This window comes from Macrotis lagotis, chromosome 7 (assembly GCF_037893015.1).
Source record: "Macrotis lagotis isolate mMagLag1 chromosome 7, bilby.v1.9.chrom.fasta, whole genome shotgun sequence".
NCBI lineage: Eukaryota > Metazoa > Chordata > Mammalia > Peramelemorphia > Peramelidae > Macrotis > Macrotis lagotis.
This window is the reverse complement of record NC_133664.1, coordinates 202,079,310-202,102,641: the sequence shown is the minus strand read 5'-3', so window position 1 is coordinate 202,102,641 and position 23,332 is coordinate 202,079,310. Positions and strand designations below refer to the sequence as shown.

At 37.1% G+C, this 23,332-nt stretch overlaps 1 protein-coding gene across 1 annotated transcript in view; it reads right to left on the bottom strand.

The window, feature by feature from the left end:
* PLBD1 (phospholipase B domain containing 1) overlaps positions 1-23,332 on the bottom strand; it is an 82,559-nt gene that overhangs the window by 55,744 nt on the left and 3,483 nt on the right. The window contains exon 2 of the mRNA XM_074194539.1: positions 12,583-12,802. Coding sequence (XP_074050640.1) covers positions 12,583-12,802 — 220 coding nt within the window. The remainder of the gene's footprint in view (positions 1-12,582; positions 12,803-23,332) is intronic.

Sequence of the window (23,332 nt, the reverse complement as noted above, 5' to 3'; positions counted from 1 at the left end):
ATGATGTGCTTATAGGTTTTGAGTTACTAATCAAGGAAGCACAAAATCCAATGTTCATCTTTTGTATTGGCTTTTTTTCTTTTTTCTTCCACAAGACTCAAAGCAGTAGCATTTATCTCTTCTCTTCCAGTCAATGTGTTATTCTTTTCAGGGATGCTATTTGAATGGATCTGTTATCTCATCCGTGTAGTATTCCCTCCAAAAGTACAAATCTCAATTCATTCATCCTTTTTCATTCCATGAAATTTTCATCCACATCCTTCCATAAAACCTTCATGGTAAGTCCATTTAACAGCCTGGGAATCTTCTATACCTCTGATATCACTAGGTTATCCATCATTCTGGTTTCCTAGAGTTACCCTCCAAAGTTACTGATGATCTCTTAGTTGTCAAATTCAATGACTTTTCTCAATATTCTTTCTCACTTGACACTCCTGATAACTCTATTCTTCTTGTCATACTGTTCTCTCTAGGATTCTGGGAAAGTATACTCTCCTGGTTCTCTTCCTACCTATCTGACCACTCCTTTTCTGTCTCTGTCTCTGTCTCCATCTCCTTTCCTGGCTCCTTCTCTAAATCATGCCTTTTAACCACCTGGGACCCTTCTCTTCTCCTTCTATACTACTTCACTTAGTGGTCTCATCAGCTCCCTTCAGTATAATTACCACCTCTATGCTGATTCTCAAATCTGTCTTTTCTCCTTCAATCTTTCTCCTGACCTTTAATTTCACATCTCCAAAGACCTTTTTCACATGTTGAAATGGATGTTCTGTAGACACCTGAAACTCAGTATGTCTAAAACAACTTATCTTCTCCCCTAAATTTTCCCCCACCTCCTACCTTTCCTATTACTACAGAGGGCAACCCAGTCACTCAGACTTTCAACCTAGAAGTCATCCTGAATTCCTCACTTCCCCCATTGCCCTCCCCTTATCCCATACAAGCATGGAGATCCAACACTAAATGTTTTTTCCTCCCAGGAGAAGCTCTCCTCACTCTCTTCTCTTGCTCCAGACTTTTCTATTTTTTGCTGAGCAGTTTTGCCCTTTCTCTTTCCTTCTTTTCATTTATTGTCTTCTACAGGTTGCAACCATCTTGAGGTATACCTTTTTTTGCTTTTCTTTCTATTTGCAGCAATTTACAAAATGCCTGGCACATATGTACTTAATAATGATTTTAAAGGTGGTTAAAAAAACACTATGAAGCAAAGGAAATACTAGAGAAAGTAATGATAACTATAGAACCGAATTCTTAACTTTCTTTTCAAAACAAAATCTTTGTAAGAATAACCTAGAGTCAACTAGGTGACACAGTATTGGGGCAGCTAGGTGGCACAGTGAATAGAGAACCAGATCTAGAGTCAAAAGCACCTGAGTTCAAATCCAACCTCAAACACTTAATAATTACCTAGCTGTGTGACCTTGGGCAAGTCACTTATTGCCTTGCCAAAAAAGAAAAGCATCAGGCACTCTTTCCACTAATAAAAACTTAAAAAAACAATAACCTATACATACACACACATTTAGAGAGTATCAATGAAAATATGAGAAGGGAACAGACAGTCTTTCATAAAGGATGTTCTCAACAATAGACTCATCTTTACAGTTACAAAGTTGACCAAAAGCTGGTGAAACTATGGGGTCCCATTGTGTCTACTGTTTGTTGACTATAAAAAAATTTTGACTCATTAAGGATGTCACTATTTCTCTGTGGTTAAATTTATATGAATAAGTGTCAAAAGAGCAAAAAACTTTGATGGGAAAAGAGACTCTTACTTTTGTTAAATTATGAACTTAACAATCACAGACAAACATTACAAAATACCAAAAATTAGAAAGGAGATATATATGAAACTGTAAACTTACTCTTTGATCCTTTACAAACTGGTTTCCAAATTCATCACACAACTGAAACTACTCTCTTAAAATTATCAATATTGTTTTGTTTTTTAGTTTTTGCAAGGCAGTGGGGTTAAGTGGCTTGCCCAAGGCCACACAGCTAGATAATTAAGCATCTGAGGTTGGATTTGAACTCGAGTACTCCTGACTTCAGGGCCGGCGCTCTTTCCACTGCGCCACCTAGCCGCCCCCCTCAATATTGTTTTAATTGCCAACATAACCAATCATTCCCCAAATCTTGCTATATCTATTTCCACAATATCTCTTGTATTTAACCCCTTTTCTCTCTACCTATATAACCAATATATAAATTTAGGCCTTCATCAGCTTTCACTTCAACAGTCCTGTAATTGATCCCCCTTTCTCAAGACTCTCCTTACACAGTTGCCAGTCATTTTTCTTAAGTACTAACATTTTCAAAAATCTCTAAGTAGTTGTAGATTCCCTTTAGGATCCAAAGACAAATTCTACTTCTCAGCTTTTAAAGTCTAGTACAACCTTCCCTCAAACAACTCTCCTAACTTAATTATACAGTACTACCTCATTCACACCTTGTCCCCGTTCCCCCCACTTGCATTGTACAGTTTCCATAACTCATCACCATGCCATTTCTATATTCCCTCCATTACATAAAAATCATCTCCTCTAAAGATGAAGTTCAATCTCCAAGTTCTCCTACATGATGTAAACTTGCTCCTTACTTGATGGATTAAGAAAAAATATTTTTCAAAAATGCTCATTCAACTGAAACTCTCCTCTCGTGACCAATAATCTCTTAAGTGCCAATTTATCCAATCATTTGCCAAATCTTGCAGTTCCTTCTGCCACAGCTTCTCTTATATTTGATCTTCACACAATCTTATGATCTTATATTTGATATTCACACAATCACTATGTAAATTCTGCTTGTCCTTGTGCTCTCTCTCCCTCTCATATTTATTTTGTATTCTGTCTTCCTGAGAGAACATAAACTCCTTGAGAATAAGATTCTTTAATTTTTTTTTGTATTTGTATCTCTAGTTCCTAGCAAATTGCCTGAAACAGAGCATACATTTAATAAATTCTTAATTATTTGATAAAGAACAAGAACATCAGGGCCCTGTGGCATTTCAGGATGAATCACCATAGTCACATGTATTCCTGAAGAAGTACAAGTCTCTCTCCAAATACACTCATAGATGTATCCATTCTTCCCACAGATCCTTTGTAAAGTGTATCACAACTGTGTGCCTGCTTTTCTTAGTATAGTCTCTTGATAGGAGAGTATACTATAGCTTCTGGGGACAAAAGGTAAGGGTGACATATTCCTACTATTATTCATCCTATCTCAATCTCAGTAAATGAATTTACTTTGAACTGTATGAAATGGCTGAATAATGAAAGGAAACCCATCTTAGGGTCTCTTGAGCTATAGCTCAAGGAGTGAAGATGAGATACAGGCACTAAAGACAATGTATATCTGCCTATTGGACTTAAGTTGGTAACAGAAATGCTGATGATTTATGTGCATTTATTCAATATTCTACCAATTTCCTGAGGGTATTTCAAGTAGTCTTTTTGTAGATTCTCTAAGTATGGCATCACATCATCTGCTAAGAGTGCTAATTTCTCTTCCTCAGTGTCTATTCTAATTTCTTCAATTTATTTTTATTGCTATAGCTAATATTTCTAGTATAATGTTGAATAATAATGGTGATAATGGGCATCCTTGCTTAATCCTTGATCTTGGTGAGAGAGCTTCTGGCTTATCCACATTTCAAGTAATAAAAGCTAATGGCTTTAGGAAAACTCCTTTTTAAGGAAAGCTTCATTCATTCCTATGCTTTCTAGTGTTTTTAATAGGAGTGAGTCTAGTATTGTCAAAAGATTTTTCTGTATCTGTTGATACATGATTCTTTTGTTTTTGTTATTGATGTGGCCAATTATGCTGACAAATTTTTTTCCCTTTATTGAATCAGCTTTGTATATCCAGTATGTGGGCATAGTATATGATCTATATGACATCCTTTTGTAACTTCCTTATTAGTATTTTAATTACAATTTTTATATCAATATTCAATAGGGAAATAGTTTGTAGTTTTCTTTCTCCTTTTGCTCTTCCTGGTTTATGCATCAGCACCATATTTATATTATGAAAGTAATTTGAAATGACTTCTTCTTTGCCTATTTTTTCAAAGACTTTATATAGGCTTGGAATTGGTTTTTCTTTAAGTGTTTAGTAGAATTCATTTGTGAATCCATCTAATTTAGAAAAGATTTTCTTAGGTAGAGATCATTGATGACTTGATTTCTTTTGCTAAAAAAGAGCTATTTGAATATTGTATGTCCTCTCCTGTTAATTTAAGCAATTTATATTTTTGTAAATATCCATTCATTTCACTTGGATTGTTAGATTTATTGGCATATAATTGGGAAAAAATGCTCCTAATAAATTATTTAATGTCCTCTTCATTTTTGGTGAATTCACCCTTCCCAATTTTTATACTATCGATTTTTATACTATCAATTTAGTTTTCTTCTATCAATCTTTCCCTCTTCTTTTATTATTTCCCTCCCTTTGACTTTCCTGTAGGGTAAGATAGATTTCTATTTCCAACTGTATGTGGGTATGTGTTATTTTCTCTTGGTGTCAGCTCATTGAAATTAAGGTTCAAGTGCTTTCTCCCATTGCTTCCACCTTCCCTTCCACAGTAAAATCTCTTCCTTTTTTGCCTCTTTTAGGCAGATAATTTTCTGGGCCCTTTGTCTGATGATGATGATAACGACGATGATGGTTGTCCTTTGTTTTTGAAGACTATTACTTCAGGGAAGGTAATGCAATGAAAAGCACATAAATTGGATTTGAGCAAGGGGGTGCTATGCTAAGCCACCAGCCTCATTTTCTCCTCCATAGTCATCTGGGCCTAGTGGCCAGATGTGAATCAGGATGATTGGAGATGCTCCTGGATGTGATGCAATCAGGGTTAAGTGACTTGCCTAAGGTCACACAGCTAGTAAATGTCAAGTATCAGGCTGGATTCAAACTCCAGTCCTCCTGACTCCAAGACCAGTGCTTTATCCATTGTACAACCTAGCTACCCTCTTCTGTTTATGTATAATCCTTTTAACTGCCCTAACAATGTTAAAATTAAGAGTTACAAGTATCATCTTCCCACATAGGAATATAAACAATTTAACCTTCTTGGTTTTTTAGGTTTTTGCAAGGCAAATGGGGTTAAGTGGCTTGCCCAAGGCCACACAGCTAGGTAATTATTAAGTGTCTGAGACCAGATTTGAACCCAGGTACTCCTGACTCCAGGGCCAATGCTTTATCCACTACACCACCTAGCCACCCCTCAATTTAACCTTTTTAAATCCCTTTTGATTCCTCATTCATGTCTGTCTCCTTAAGCTTCTTTTGAGTCATATTTGAAAGTCAAATTTTCTATTTCATCACAAATGCTTGAAAGTCAACTTTTTTATTTAATATAATTTTTTCTCCTGAAATATTCACTTTTTCTGGGTAGGTTATTCTTGGTTGCAATTGTAGCTCCTTTGCCTTCCAGAATATCATGTTCTAAGCCCTCCTATCCTTTAATGTAGAAGCTGCTAAATCTTGCATTATCCAGATTGTAGCACCATGATATTTGAATTGTTTCTTTCAGATTGCTTATAATATTTTCTTTTTGATATAGGAGCTCTGCAATTTTTATTTTGAACTCTCTTTCTGGAGGTAGTCAGGGTATTCTTTTAATTTCTATTTTATTCTCTGGTTCTAGGATGTTTTGGCAGTTTTCTTTGATAATTTCTTGAAAAATAATATTTAGGGTTTTCTTTTTTAAAAAATCATGAATTTCAAGTATTTTTATTAGTTCTTGCTGAAGCTGTTAAATTGTTCAGTTATGTCTGACTCTTTATGACTGTGCACCATGCTGCCTTTGGTTTTGTTTTGTTTTTTTGCTTTGCAATGATACTGGAGTGATTAGCTGAGAGGTTAAGGGACTTGCCCAGATCACACAGTTGAGGTTGAATTTGAATTCAGATCTTCTTGACTCTGAGACCAGTGTTCAATCTGCTAATAGTTGCCTCTATTAGATAGTCCAATAATTCTTAAATTACCACTCCTTGATCTCTTTTCTATGTCAGTTGTTTTTCCAACAAGATAGTTCCAATTTTCTTCTAATTTTTCATTCTTTTGATTTTGTTTTATTGTATTTTGATGTCTCATGGAATCATTAACTTCCACCTACCCAATTCTAATTTTTAAGGAATTTTTTTCTTCATTCAGCTTTTGTACCTCTTTTTTTCCATTTGGCCAGTTCTACTTTTTTTTTTAGTTTTTTTTTTTTTTTTGCAAAGCAATGGGGTTAAGTGGCTTGCCCAAGGCCATACAGCTAGGTAATTATTAAGTGTCTGAGGCTGTATTTGAACTCAGGTATTCCTGACTCCAGGGCCAGTGCTCTATCCACTGCACCACCTAGCTGCTCCCCAGTTCTACTTTTTAAGGAGTTCTTTTCTTTAATGGATTTTTTGTACATATTTAAACTTCTTGGTCAATTCTGTTTTTTTAAAGGTGTTATTTTCTTTAGTATTTTTGCTCCTCTTTTACCAAGTTATTGGCTCTTTTTATAATTTTCTTGTATCATTCTCATTTCTCAGTTTTTTTTTACTTCTGATTTTTTTGAGCTCTTCTAGTGATTCATTTTTGGGTTGTTTACAATTCACACTTTTGAGGCTTTGCATGTATCTTCTAAATTTTTGTCTTGTTCTACCCTGTCAAGTTCTTTTGTTTGGTGTTTGTTTTTTTGTCATTATTTTAACCTATTTCTTTACTTTTAACTCTATGTTAAAGTTGACTTCTGCTTCTAGGGTGGAGAAGGCATCGTCCCAAGTTTCAGGGATTTTGTGCAAATATTTTCAGAGCTAGTTCTAGGCTCTGTAAATTTTCAATTCTTCTACCTAAAGAGAGGCGTTATAACTGCTCTCCTAGACTGGTCTGTGGGTGGCACAAACTTTTCTGCCCTGGAATTATGATTGGGGTTCCTGATCCCCTAGTGTGCACTAGTGTGCACTAGTGTGCACTAATGTCCCTTATGGCCCTGGGACTTTGACTCAGAACTGCATCTGGGTAATGCAAATAAGATCCTGAACCCAGGACCAGCAAAGGGGCACTTGTCATCTCCTTCTGATCAGTTGTGCACCGCCCCCTTTCTCTCTGTGAGCTGAAACCTTCAAAGTGGCTGTTGTCATTGATGCAGTTGCCTTTAAGACCTGCTGGCTTGCCAGGGCAAGGCTTCTACTTCACTGGGCTCCAGGCCCAGAAACCACCCTGATGAGACAGATCTTTCCTGCAAATCTTCTTAGTTGTCTCAGTGTAGAAAATTGCTTCACCCCAATCTTTTGTTCATTCTAATATTCCAGAATTCAATTTGATGCATTCCTGGGGAGAGGGTGGAGGAATACTGGGGAGAGATTCAGTTCCTACATTTACTGTATCATCTTGGTGCCACCCCTATACTGTGAATTTGGGGTAGTCTTCCCCTAAGGGAACTATCTTGTGAGTGCAAGTTTGGGGGGATAATCCAAACTACCAGATAGTGATGAAAGAAAAAAAACTATTCTTAATACATTCATTTTGTACTATATTAGGTCATACATGTCTTTCATTATTTTCCTGAATCTTTCATATTAATAATATTTTGTGGCCTCACTTGAACCTCAAAACAACCCTGGTGCTATTTTTTCCCTATTTTAAAGTTGAGGAAATAAGGCATACAGGCAAACAGAGATTAAATGATTTGCTCAGTACCATACAGCTAAGTGTCTAAGGTTGAATTTGAATTCAAGACTCCCTGATTTCAAGAATAATGCTTTGTGTACTAAAATACCTTCTAGCTGCCTATCATATCATTTTGTAGAAGCTTCTTCATCCTCTTTGCATACTTTCATCAAGGATGTAATTGATATATGTGTAGATCATTTTCAAAAAGATTTTTTTTAGAAATTTTAAAAATAAAAAGGCAACATAGAGTTGTAGTTACTATTTTGTTTATCATGGTTTTTGGTAATGACAAAGTCCAGGACTTTTTTTCAGGTGTTTAATATTTTCAAGTTTTAATATTGCTTTTCTCTTTCAGATACTTCTGAGAGTCAGTTTCCTAGTGCCATCAAAATTTGTTACCTATAGCACAGATCTTTGTTGTGTATATTTGACTTAATCAGATCCTCTTTTATCTTCATTTTTCATAAACATCACCTTCTACGGGAAGCCTTTCTCACTCCCTTTTAATTCTAATGTCTTTCTTCTATTACTTATTTAATATTTATTCTACATATAGCTTGTTTGTTCATAGATGTTTATCATGTGCTCTATTAGATTGTGGGTGCTTGCATGCTTTTCTTTCTATCTTTGCTGCTTAGTACAGTGTCTGCCACATAGAAGGTATTAAATAAATGTTTACTGAATGACTTGAATGACTGGTTCATTTGATGAAGTTTGAAGAAGATGATCTCTTTATTAGAGATGTTTATGAAAAGATTAGGTAATCATCTACTGGGATATCACTCCATTTAGGGTTTTATACCATCCACAACAACTTGTTAAGTACCTACTATTTTCCAATTAGGATGCAGCTAGGTATGGCTATAGAAGAGTTAGATGGGGGCTGGGGCTGGAGTCAGGAAGACCTGAGTGCAAATCTGACATTTATTAGTTATGTGACCCTGAGTAAGTCACTTGACATATCTTTGCCTCAGTTCTCTCAAATGCAAAATGGGGATAATGATAGCACCTACCTCAAAGGGTTGTGACGAGGTTCAAATAATCAAATAGATCAAATAGATGCTTATTCCCTGCCCCTGCTCCTGCCCTTTCCAGGTACCTTGCCCTATAGCATCTGGGAATACAAAAGCAAAAATGAAATGGTCTCTCTTCTCAAGACTGTTCAGGGAAATTCAAATGTCCTTTAGAATGACCTTTAATGTCCTTTCCAACTCTAAGATGTCTTTAGTCTTTCAGTTCCCTTACAACCAAAAATGCAGCCAAGACTATTGAACAACATAATTATCTTCCAAACAAAAGAAACCCAAGCACACTCTTTATACATTTCTTCAATAATTCCCCTTAAAATGGAAGTTGGTCCTGCTGAAGAGCAGATCTCAAGCATGCAGGGCACTTCTTAACCTGCTCTTCAACTATGAAGCTGCTGCCTTTCTATTCTACTACTCTCCGACACAACCTTCTGATCCAGTCAGATTGGTGTCCTCTCCCCTGCCAAGGAATATGTCTGACTCATTCCAGTCTCTGTATGATTTTTCTCAAGGTACCATGTCTACCTGGTATACCCTCTCCCATTCTTTCGGATCAGCCAAATCTTACTTAGCCTTCAAGGCATAATTGGAATTAAATTAACTTCAAAGGTCTCAAGCCCATAATGAATTTTCTTTCCTTTGATCTCCTTTGTGCCTTATTAGCCAAACCACGCATCTGGCATATATAACTCTGTAACCTTACTTTATATCTTTTCTCCTCAACTAGACAAGAACTTTTACATATTTCTCTGTATCCTACAAGCCCTAGAGCAATGCTACATGCCAAATAAACAATAAATATCAACAAATATTAAGTGAGAGCCTGATCTAAGATAGGCAATATTGAATGAATGAAGGAATAGGGTGACTTTTAGTAGTCCTGGCCAACTATCTTCAAAGATGAAGTGATGCTGTGAGCTGAATCAAATTATGTGGCACATGTCTACACTTGTAGGCATTCCAGACACATCTACCACGTAGGAGGCTTGGGAACTTGGGCAACATTGCAAACAGAAACAACAGAAAAGCTCGTTAAAAAATGTTTTTCACAATTATATGCATTGGTTTGCTACATGTAAAAGACCCTTTTCTTAAATCTTATACTGTTAGTTCACCTTGAAATATAGATCCACCCAACTTTTCTAAGGGGACAGTTGGATGGTCACTCAGTGGATGGAGTGCCAGACCTGGAGTTGGGAAGGCCCATCTTTGCATGTTCAAATATGACCTCAGACACTAATTAGTTCGGTGACTTTGGGGAAATCATTTAATCCTGTTTGGCTCAGTTTTCTCATCTATAAAATGAGCTAGAGAAAGAAATGGCAAACTCTAGTAGTTTTGCCAAAAAACTCCAAAAGGGGTCATGAAGAGTTGGACATGACTGAAAATGACTAAATACACTTCTATGTAAAAGTCAGAGTTTGACATTTCTCAGCACAGTTTGACTATAATACTAGTGGTTTTCATAGTTTCACAGGATAGATCAGGCAAAAATTCCTCCAGTTCATTCCTTAAGTAACTTCCAAAGGACTGAAAATATGTTGCTTTCCTCTCTTCCCTAGCCCCCCAGGTCTTAACCAGCTTCTTTAGTTACAGGATGAAAAGAAACTACTATCTTAACTAAAGCCTTTAGTATGACATAAGCTATTTGAATTCAAATCAAAGCCCTGTCCTATTTGCCTCAAATTCCTTATTTGAAAAATAAGTTGGAGAAGGAAATGGCAAACCACTCTAAGTATCTTTGCCAAGAAAAACCCAAATAGAGTAACAAAGAATCAGGCACAACTGGAATGACTAAACAACAACAATTGTAAAATACTATGATTTTTTTTTCTGATCTTACTTCCTGATTAGAAAATGGGATAGGTCGGGACAAAAGGATATAATGTCCCCACTGGATAACTTGCTCATCTGGGTTCCCTGGGACTGCTGTTTACCACAGTCCAAGGTTAAGGGTCTCTTAGCTCCTTGAAAAATAACCCAACTTGCTCTTTAAAGGCCACCAGAAGCATGACTTTCCCTATATTTAGTCTATAGTTCATCAAATTTGATTGTGAACTTCATATCTCATAAAGGACCAAAATAAATAAACATTTCTTAACACTTCCTTTATAAGTTTTGAATGGGACATTCTGTACTTGAATACTTTTCAGTTCATAAACTCTAGAGGCATCTAGGTTGTGCTACTGGAAACATGGTTATGCTCCTTCTATTGTCCTTATATATCTTAGTTTTTCCTTAATCAGACATTACAGATTTTGCTATCTATGAATTCATCAGAACTAATATTGAAGTTGTTTATATATTCAAGTGGTACAAACTCTTGGGAGTCATAAGTTCCTTTCTCTTGATATGATGAGCATGATACAGGTCAAACTGGGAAATGTTCTTAGATGATAATGCATGATAATTAAACATGGCATGTAAGAAAATCTCTAGTACTTGGGATAAGATTAATATCACACCTATTACTTAGTCTAGGTCAGTAACAATATGAAAAAAGTAGTTATTATGTGTTCAAAAATATAGGTTATATACACAACAGTGCAGTAAAAAAAAGAAGACTGAGTTATCTAAGACACTTTAAACCAAGAAAGGGATGAGAATGGATAAAAATGACTTGTAGTTTTATATTCCATCCTGGTTATTTTAATAAAATTTAGGAGAAATAAAATAAAACTTGCCCATCATCATTTATTAGTATTCTTGGCTATGTTGATTCAAAGTCAGAAAATTATATTTTATTCCTAATGAACTCTGACCTGCCATATAATTCTTTTTTTATTTTTATTTTTTAGGTTTTTGCAAGGCAAATGGGGTTAAGTGGCTTGCCCAAGGCCACACAGCTAGGTAATTATTAAGTGTCTGAGACCGGATTTGAACCCAGGTACTCCTGACTCCAAGGCTGGTGCTTTATCTACTATGGCACCCAGCCGCCCCTCATATAATTCTTAATAAATAACTCTGCCTCTTACTTCATTTCCCAATGTACAAAATGATAGGAGAATATCATTTGGGCATTTATCTAAACAGTTTCCTAGAGGTAAAGGTATCAGCTGGATAAAGAGAGTCAAAAACTAGGACAATGATCACACTTGGTCTCATCCTTGAGGAACTTTTATTCACCAAATTTAGGACTCTGATTCCCAAATTGTTTGGATGAAATTCCCAAGAGAATCACAGGGTTATTGTGAGGCAACAACATATCCATCCATCCATACATACATACATACATACATACATGCATACTCCAAGTGTTGCCATTTTCATTTTTTTAAAGCTCTGACAAATTATATGATGTAATAAAATGGATAGATTTAAAATATTGGCATTCCTCTCTTTTTTTCTGGCCTGTAAAAATGATATATGATTTTTTTTCTTTTGTTGCGCTATCCCTCCAAGAAGTTGTTCATCCTTGAAGTTTATGAGTTATCTATTTGCTTTTCCATATAGCAGTACTGAAAACATAATCATTTTTTCATGCTGTATTTTTCAATCAACAACTACTAATAGCATAACTACTGTCATATGACAGCCTGAAAGATTTTCTGAAGATAAAAACAGACCTTCAGACACAAAAAGACTGGGAACTGCTGATTTAGATAGCAATGTGATCACAGAAAGAGAGGAGAACTGAATTCTAGGTACAAACACTAATTACATTTCATATTTAAATATATTAAAAACTCCAAACACATTTACAATTTTAATGTCCAATGTGAGGAAAAAAAAGAAACAATTAGAAATTAAAATGAAAATCCATGATAGTGGGTAAAAGATAATAACATGGTTGTTACATTAGTCAATAAAGTGCTTTTTTAGTCAATCACTCAAAAAATTTTTAACCTCTCATTGTTCTAGATGTTGGGATACAAATGAAAAAAAAAATACTTACTGTGCAGTGAGGTAGCCCTCCAAATAGCCAGCTACAAACATGACAAGTTCATTGGTCAAGGAATTAGCACCATAACCAGCTCTTATCTCCAAGGTCCCCCAGCCTGTAGTTTGTATAGTGTCATTGTAAAAACCGTAAGCATCTCCATTTGGGTCTAAATCATTTTTGACTTCTACTGACAATGTGGAGGAGTTCCAATATACAGTTGCATAATGGATTTCTGAAGGAAGAAGAAAATATATACAATCATTTTCTAATCTTTTCTATGTTGGCTAAAATTCCAACCCTAGAGTATTATGTATTTTAAGGTATTGAAAATGCCTACCATTAGTTAACTGTGGAAGACTTGCTATAGACAACAGTTAAGCCACATTTGCACTTAATGATGTTCAGAATGTCAGGATTGAGAAGTATGCCCATTTGTCTTTTGTTCAATCAATTGTGAATAAGGAACAATTAAGGAGGGTTGGAAGAGATTAAACAAATTGTTGCTTAAATACCATGGGAAGGGACGGTTAAAACTTTTGAGTTTGATCTTGATATCACACTCTGCTATGATACACTCTTAGCATTATAATTATTTCACAGGATATTAAATCTCCACCTTGGCAACAGATTTTCCCAGCCTCCCAATATCACTTAACTGTCCTGATCCTACTTCCTAATTTCTGGGTTCTTTTTGTACATTCTAGGGACTTCCTGACAAGATGACTTTGAGAATAGGGCAGACTACCAACCTCCTACATATTAGAATAAATAATGTTCCATAAATCCAATGAAACAGTAAGTGACTTCTTCCAGCTCAGAATGACACAAAATCAAACAGAAAGCTAAGGCCAATAGAAATGAGATTCCTCCAGCAAAGAAAGCCAGCATGGGTGTGACAAGAGCCATAACATGTGTAACCAACACTGTCTGGGTGTTCAGAAAGCCCCTTTTGAAGCCAGAGGGGAGTAGCACCAAACAGTGACCAAAGGAGGGCCCTCAATGTTTAGACCAGGAAATCCCAGAATGATCTGAGGTCCCTAACACTTTGGTCCTAAGATTCTAGAGAAGTCCTGAAAATATTGCTCCCTAAACTTCAAATGGGAGTTTAACTTCCAGAGATGTTGTTCAGAACAAGAAACCAAGAGATCCAAAATGAAACCATCCAACTAAAAGAGTCAGATCTAGTTCATGAAACAAAACCCCAATTCAGGAACTAAAACTAGAGATGTGTAAATCAAAGATGACATCAATAAGTATCAAAATTAATTTTAATTGAGGAGATTGTCAAAAAGGAGAGGTAAGTACCTACAAGACCTACAAACAGAAAATTTTTAAAAATTGATTTTCAAAAAAAATACATGTATACCTAGAAGAAATCAAGCAAGAAATTAAACTCTATAGGAAAGAATTGGAAGAATAGTTTAAAAGAAAAAAATGATAAACTTCACCCAAGAAATGGATCTTCTGAATCCAAAAACAATTTTCTACTAAGAACAACCAGAAATTAAAAACTCCATAAGAAAGCAAGAAATAATAGAACAAAATCAAAAGAAGAAAGGAGTGATGAAACAGTGTAATGTGTGGTGAGTGAGAAGGTCCAAAGGTAGAAGGTGAATTGGGGACGTCCATACCTTAAACTAACACTCTACCCTTCCTTACCTTTTGACAGTCTAGGGAAGCCAATGGACTACGTCTCAAAATAATGTGTTCAAATACAAAAATACAATTCATAGATTACAAAAGGTGACCTTGATATTTCCCTCCTTTTTATTTTAAACGTACAAATCTTTAGGAGATATGTAGGAATTGAGTGAACCACACTGATTCCAACTTGGGACTCAATTCTGGAGTTGGTTCAGTTCAATTCAATTTATGAGTCTATAGTTCAATTTCTACCTTGTGAGAAAACTTCATTCAATTGTAGAAACTGGGAGAAAGCCTTATGACATTGTTTTAACCTATCTGTGTGTGGTTAAGAGGCTGAATAATTTCTACTAGCTGTTTAGAGATCCTTAACTAAGGACTTACATGTTATGCCGACCAAAAACCTGGTCAGAACTGAAGATCAATGCAAGGAATTTTCTTATAATTATACATCTCAGGCAACTCATGTTTTATCTAAAAACAGGCTCTATACTGTACTGTAGGGACTGGAAAGTTGCTAATCTTTCTTCTATTAAAAATCAAATTTCCTAATTTTGTATCCTGATTATATGCATTTAAAAAATTAATTAATCTTATTTGATTGCTTTTAATGCATAAAAGCCTGGGGACCAAAGCAGAAGAAGGGTCCTGATTTGTTAGGCAATTGGCATGTATTATTTTATAAATTTATATGCCTGGAAGTTTGAAACTTTGTTTCCTCAATCATTTCATCCTCCACCTGCCACAAGGAAAAGGAAAAAATTTAGATTAATTGTCAACAGATATTAGATATTGTCACTGTTGTAGATGAACACTTAGATATTTAATGGTAGTTGAAAAAGAACTTGTTTTAATATGTATAGTTGAGGGGGGGCGGAGCCAAGATGGCGACAAGAGAGGAAAGTCTCATAGGCTCTCTCATAAAACTTCGAAACTAAGGACTTTAAATTTTCGAGAGACAGAACCCACAGAGGGATGCAATGAGGCAGTTCTACTCAAGGTAACCTGGAAAAGAGCAGAAAGGCTCTGCTCCCCGGGGGTTGGAGGGGCGGCCCACCAGAGCAAAAGAACTTCAGCCTCCCAGAGGCAGCCCCAGGGCGCTGGGAGCTGCAGCTCACAGCAGCGGGGGAGTTTCCTGACCTACTCCCCGGGGAGCACGCAGCACAAAATGGGGGAACAGCTGGGGGACCTCTGCCAGAGTCAGCATGTGAAGCCCAGCCCTCAGGGCACACAGCAAGCAGCAAGCAGCAGCTTGGCCAAGGCAGACCTGGAAACAGAAGCAGGCGGAGCCAGTAAGCAGGAGCCCCCAGGGCATGAACCCATTGACCTGAGGGAGGCAGTAAAGAGAGAGAGACTGCAGAGCTCTGTCCTCTGACCCTGGAACAGGACTCTGGGGCTCTGACCACATTCAGATCCTGATCGCAGTCTAGGCCCCCCCCCCATAGAACAACAGGGCCCCCCACCTCAGCCCCGTGGCAGAGGGGGGCACATATGGTCATTCACAGACCAGGAGGGAGGACAGAGCCTCATACACTGAGACCCTTGTGGGAGTGTCCCAAAAGCTCAGGAAGCACCCCAAAACCAGCCTCAGGCTGGGAAAATGAGCAAGCAGAGAAAAAAGAGGAACACCATTGAGAAATATTTTGCAAATGATCCCAAGAAGGATCAAAATACTCAGTCTGAAGATGAGGAAGCACAAGCTCCTGCATCTAAAGACTCCAAGAAAAACAGAAATTGGGCTCAGGCTATGACAGAGCTCAAAAAAGACTTTGAAAATCAAATGAGGGAGTTGGAAGAAAAACTGGGAAAAGAAATGAGAGAGATGCAGGAAAAACATGAAAATGAAGTCAGCAGCCTAGTCAAGGAAATCCAAAAAAATGTTGAAGAAAACAGCATGCTAAAAACCAACTTAGGTCAAATGAATAAAACAGTTCAAAAAGTTATTGAGGAGAAGAATGCTTTAAAAAGCAAAATTGGCCAGATGGAAAAAGAGATAAGAAAGCTCTCTGAGGGAAACAAATCCTTCAGACAAAGAATAGAACTCGGAGATGGATGAATTTACAAGAAATCAGGAATCAATACTTCAAAGCCAAAAAAAAAAATGAAAAATTAGAAGAAAATGTGAAACATCTCATTGAAAAAACAACTGATATGGAAAACAGATTTAGGAAAGATAATTTAAAAATTATTGGAATACCTGAAAGTCATGATCAGGAAAAGAGCCTTGACATCATTTTCAAAGAATTACTACAGGAAAATTGCCCTGATATCCTAGAAGCAAAGGACAAAATAGAAATGGAGAGAATTCACCGATCCCCCTGAGAAAGAGATACCACAACACCAACCCCTAGGAATATTATAGCCAAGTTCCAGAACTCCCAAGTCAGAGAGAAAATATTACAAGCAGCCAGAGGGAAACAATTCAAATATCGTGGAGCTGCAGTCAGGATCACACAGGACTTAGCAGCAACTACATTAAAAGCTCATAGGGCTTGGAAAATAATATACTGGAAGGCAAAAGACCTTGGAATGCAACCAAGAATCAACTACCCAGCAAAAATGAATGTCCTCTTACAGGGAAAAAAGATGGATTTTCAATGAACCAGGTGCATTTCAAATGTTCCTGTTGGAATGGCCAGAGCTGAACAGAAGGTTTGATTTTCAAATACAGGACTCAGGTGAAGCATAGAGATTGGAGGAGAAGGGGAAAATATGAGGGACTTAATGAGGATGAACTGCATGTATTCCTGTATAGAAAAATGACTCTGATAATACTCATATGAACCTTCTCAGTTAATAGAGCAGGTAGAGGGAGCTTTTATAGTTGAAGCACAGGAGAAAGCTGAATTTGAAGATAAAATATGGTGTAAAAATGGACTCAATAGAAAGAAGGGAAATGTAATGGGAGAAAGAAAAAGGAGAGGGGGAATAGGCCAAGATATTTCATATAATAAGATTTTTCTTTATCACAATGTATTATTGAAATGTTATGGAAGGGAGGAAGGCAAGGGGGAATGAGGGAATCTTCACTCTCATTAGAGGTGGCTAGGAGAGGAAACAACTTATATACTCAATGGGGTATAGGCATCTGGAGTAAGAAGGGGGGACAGGGGGAAGGAGGGGGTGTGAGTGATGGAGGAGAGGATGGACCATGGCAGGAGAGTGGTCAGATATAACACATTTTCTCTTTTACTTCTTGCAAGGGGCTGGGATTGGATGACTTGTCTGGAACCATAGGACCAGGTAGATGCTGGGCCTAAGGGGTGGTATGGGGACTCAGAGCCTCTTGGCCCCAGAGCCAGGGATCTGTCTGCTGTGCCACTCAGCTACCCTACAGCAGAGTCAGAGTGAAAGGAGAGAGAAAATATAGTACATGGTAGTGGAGAAATAGGAAAGGAGGTAGCTGTGATCAGCAATGGCAATGGTGGAAAAATATGGAAGTAACTTTTGCAATGGACTTATCATAAAGAATATGATCCACCCACGACAGAGTTGTTGGTGTTGGAACAAAGACTGAAGCACATTTTTTATTATTATTATTTTTGGGGGAGTGCAGGGCAAATGGAGCTGGGTGGCCTGCCTGGGGCTACATAGCAGGGTGATTGTTGGGTGTCTGAGGCTGGATTTGGACCCGGCTACACCTGGCTCAAGGGCCAATGCTCTGTACACAACCCAGCCACCCCTACTATTATTACTATTTTATTTCATTTTGGGTTTTTTTCCTTTTTTTTGGTTTTTGCAGGGCAGTGGGGTTGGGGTGGCTTGCATGTCACACAGCTGAGTGATTATTGAGTGTACAGGGCCAAATATGGGCTCGTGTGCTCCTGGCTCCAGGGCTGGTGCTCCGTCCATAGCACCACCTGGCCATACCTACAATTATTACTATTTTTTTAATTTTAATTTTTTTCTCCCCTTTACTCTATCGCTCAAATGAGTCTATAGTTTTTTTGGGGGGAGGGGGTATTTTGTTTACTCTTAAACAAGAATATTTTATTAATGTATAAAAAACATTGTTTGTTCAAAATGAGAATAAATAAACTTAAACAAACAAACAAACAAACAAATAAATAAATAAATATGTATAGCTAATATATACATATAAAGAAACACAACTTGGGGTGGCTAGGTGGTGCAGTGGATAAAGCACCGGCCCTGGAGTCAGAAGTACCTGGGTTCAAATCCAGTCTCAGACACTTAAATAATTAGGTAGCTGTGTGGCCTTGGACAAGCCACTTAAACCCATTTGCCTTGCAAAAAAAAACATAAAAATTAAAAAAAAAACTAAAAAACACACTATTTTTAGATAGGATTTGCACAGTTTTTGAAAGAAAATTGTGATTTAAATGAAATATGGATCTATTTGCCAACAATGTGGAATAAAAGACTTTTTTGTGTAAGAACAGAATAAAGTCATTTAAAAAGGAAGAAAAGCATCATTTGTTAAAAAAAAAGAGAAATATGAATGTAAAGAAATAGCTTCAAGAACACTAAAGAATTGCAGGACCCATTTTTAAATGGGTTTTTAATGTTTTTTTTAAAGCAATAGAATGTTTATTAAAGATATTATTTGAGTTTTACAGTTTTCCCCCAATCTTGCTTCCCTCCCCCCACCCCCATCCCACAGATAGCACTCTGTCAGTCTTTACTTTGTTTCCATGTTGTACCTCGATCCAAATTGGATGTGGTGAGAGAGAAATCATATCCTTAAAGAGAACAGAATTCTCAGAGGTAACCAGATCAGGGTTTTTAATGTTTTAAAAATATTTTCTCAATTACATGTAGACAAAAATTTTTTCAAACTCATTGTTTTAAAAAATGCTTTTCTCCCATCTCCTCTCCTTGAGAAGACAAGAAATTTAATATTGATTATATATGCACAGTTATGCAAAACATTTCCATATTAGCCATGATGCAAAAGAAAACAGACAAAAATAATAAAACTAATATTAATAAAATTTTATATACTATATGATATAGTAATAAAAATAAAGTTAAAAAAGTATGTTTCAGTTATATTCAGATACAATATATCAGTTCTTTCTCTGGAGGTGGAGAGCCTTTTCCATCTCAAGTCCTTTGGAATTATAGGACCCATACTGAAGCCTTTTTAGCAGGCATTCAATAAATTTTGTTGAGTTGAACTGAACTTCTATCATCTCTGGCACATCTTACCATGCCTGAATTTTTTCTTTGTCTGAATGATATTATTTGTAGCCTAATTGTTTAGAATTTTCTTCAATTATATTTAATTCAAGAAATAATTTATAAAGTGCCTATCATGGGCAAAGACCATGCTAGACACCATCATGACAAAACAAAAAGCCAATAATCTTAGACCTCAAGAAGTTTCCTGGGTTCAAGGCATTTTTCTTCCTTGCTCTTCCATGACTTGACATTTCATTTGAGAAGGCCTTCAATGAAATTAATATTTGTATGATACTTCCTGAGATTGTTCTCTACATAACTCCCTACTGTGGGATGTTCTTCTCCTCCCCTCTTAGTATACAATAAATATTTAATAAATACCTGATGGTTTTGTTGCCCTCTGCCTTGTAGAGTCCCCAGTTTTCTCCAAAGGATAGGTTAACACCATGAAGGAGCATTGGATTTAGATCCAGAAAACTGAAAACAGAATCCTGTCTTTCCCACTTTCTGTTTATGTGACCCTCTAAGTAATTTGATCTGCACCTGATTTAATGTGATTATATAATTACGGAAAATTTGAGGAAAAACTTTATTTCATTGAAGCCCTGAGTGACTGAGAAACTGGATCATCTAAGAAAAGTCCCTGCTCCTGAGTGGACAGACACAGAAGCAGCTGACATCAGTTAAGCAGCTCAGCTGTCCCAAGATTCCAGATGAGGGGTGAGTCTACAATCCGAATTTTTTCTCCCCTTTTGTTATGAGCCCAACCACCGAGGTTCTAATTCAAACTTTTGTTGGCTTTTTCTCACTCTGATATTCTTGGATCCCTCAGTTCCATCTCAAACAATGGTTGGTAATGACATCTTCCCTAAGGAACCAACCCCTTAGGCAATATCCTGTGACACATACAGCCTCTCGCTTATTGACCGTAAGGATAGTCAAAGGGAGGAAATAACAAAATATTTTGGAGATACCCTGTTTCCAAGAAAGTTGTGTCCTGAGCTTGACATAACAGTAATCCTTTATGCTCTGGATCACCTCATCTTCTGGTATTGCTTGGACCAGCACCAGGTGTTCATTGAGGGATTTGACTCAGCCCTATTTCCCAGGGGCATCACATCACATGTTCCTGATACTGTACTCCTATTCCTGTCTCAGAACTCTGGTAATCAGAGTAATCACAGCTCTAAGACTGGAGACAATGCCTGTAACCATGGGACCCCAAAACACCTGTATGGTTCCAAAAAATGGCAACCATGAGAACTGTCCAGAGACCTAAGAAAGATTGGATTATGGTCCAACTTCTTTCATGCAGGGACATGCAGTCCAATCTCTTTCATGCAGAGGAGAGTAAGAGGAGGCAGAGCTGGGGCTCACCTCAGATTGCGCAATCCCTCACAAACTGATTGAGTGCATACAATAAACATGTGCCTGTGATTCCTGCACATCACTGCTTTCATATGGATAAGTGGCTTCAGCCTTAGCAGCTTCCTTCTTAGGAGGGAGGTTGTGATTTGCAAATGGCCTTTTCCTCACTCTGAAATTAAATTTCTGTTTGTGCCCTGGCACACCTGACTCTAGTCTGCTTTGTGTGTCTCTGTCCACCCAGAAGTTAGAGGTTAGCTCTGGTCCAATTAGCACAATGTATATTTATAAAGCCTAATGGTTAGCCGATAGACACCATTAAATGAAAACAAAGGTACAATAAGTATAATAGATCTATATTTCCCCTTTAAACCTGGATTATACTCTCTCACAAATATAATGTCAATAGGAAACATGGTCACATACATAGTATACACTAGTAAAGAGGCACAAGCATGGGTACTATGCTCTCTGGTTAAGGCATTCCTGCTCCTCAGGTCTTTTCTCTCTACAATATAGGTCTGTCCAACATGTCTAGCATTGCCTTTATTATTGTGCTTATTAATGGAGTTAATTGCATTGAATTTGTGAATTAGTATTGAATTCTGTATGTAGCCTTGAGGGGATTCTGTAAGGCAATGTGGTCCAAAGAATTCAAAGACTGGACACCTCTGATCTACAGCTTAGCTTCCCACTGCCAGGGTTAATTCTCTTGGATCGAAGGTTGACAGATTGACTCTCTTCTGAACTGCTAAGGGTCACGTTCTTTGAAGCTGCTTCCTGTTCCAACCCTTTGTCTTACTGTTCTATGATGGATACAGCATCTCCTATTGGGTGAGTAGCTCTTCTATAAATCATCAATGCAGAATGGCAAGAAGAAAGAAATCTCCTTGCCCTGATGCTGCCCTCTGGTAGGATACAAGGGTGATCTGATTGCTGTCTTAAATGTTTAGGCCATTTCCAGGCAAGCTAAGTTTTTGTAAAGGTCACCAGGAGTATGGCCAATCTTCAGCCAGCCAAGTTCTCCAGGGAAACTTCTCCATACTTCACAAAGATTTAACAGAGAGTAGACAGGACTTATCTTTGCATTTTACTTGACCCATAATTGTGATTTTTCAGTTATCTACCCATTACCCTGTGTGATTACATCAATTGGGTTAGAGGAGATGAGAAAATTCCTTGGCACTATATTTGGCTTTTAACTTTTTCTTCCCTTCTCACTAGAGCCACGTAGAAAGAGAGGTCTAGATGGAGAGATAGATGGAACATAAGAAACTGTAAAAGCATGAGGTGTATATATGTGTGTGTGTGTGTGTGTGTGTGTGTGTGTGTGTGTGTGTATATATATATATGGAGACAGATAAGGAACTAATAATTGAACTGGACAGCACAATTTTTCAAGTGCAAAATATAAAAGGTTGTGACCAAATTTAATTTCCATCTCCTACCTCTATGATACAAGCTATCCCCAGCACTGGAGTGTTCTCCTCCCCCCCCCCCCCCCCCCCCGACAATAAGCATTTAATAGATATTTAGCAGCCTTGTTGCCCTCTGTCTTACAGAGTCCCAAGTATAGATTAACAATACCATGAGGGAGCATTAGATTTGGATCCAGAATAGTGAAGATAGAATCTTGCCTCTGCTACTTTCTGCCTATGTGACCCATGTGCCACTTAATTTTTCTGGGTGTCGGTTTTGTTATCTGCAAGATGAAGACTGAACTACATACTCTCAAGCTTTAAATCTAGGATCATATGACTTCCTACAAGAGGCTTTACCTGGTTTTCCAAGTTCTGAGAGTACCTCTACCTCTACTCTTCCCAAATAATTTTGTCTTTGCTCTGTCTTTTATAGATCTGCATATGTTATTTTCCCACAGTAAAATTTAAACATTTGGAAGAAAGAATAGTTTGATTTAGGTCTTTTTATCACCAGGACTAAAATAATCCCCAGCACATAGGAGACACTCAATGAATCCTTTGTTGGATGGAATTAAATGTCTTGCCAAACTCAGAATGATGCTTTCTTCATCCTTAGTAGCCACATTTAATCATTTAGAGATGATTTAGATTATATTTGGGAACAGATGCATATCTGGGCTAGAACATATTAGTCCTTGGTTTAAAAAAAATCAGAAATATTACTGATTTTGCAAGAGAACTCTCATCCCCTTCAGCCAGGTTGAGTTACACATCTCAAGACAGAAACTGACCCTTGGTGGTTTGCTTGAACCAAACTTGCCAATGAATGGGGTTTTCATCATTTTCCTATGGATAATTAGTTATGATCCTATGGTTTTTATAGATTCTAATCCTTTAGATTAAAATGCCCTTCCAATTATTATTACTAATTGTTCCATACTTTAATAAACTAAGTAAATTCTTGCTTTGTAATATAACATAAAAGCTACTTAAAATGATTAAGGCAGCTTTTCTAGAAGCATACTTAAAAATAAAATTTCCAACAGACTTCAAAATATAAATAGTATTTCCATGAGGGGCTTGAATGTACTTGATTCAAAGGAGACCAAGTGAAATACCCAAAAAAACCCCAAAACCCAACCCCACCCTCAAACCAAAATGTGGAAGAAAATGAATCATGTGAGATT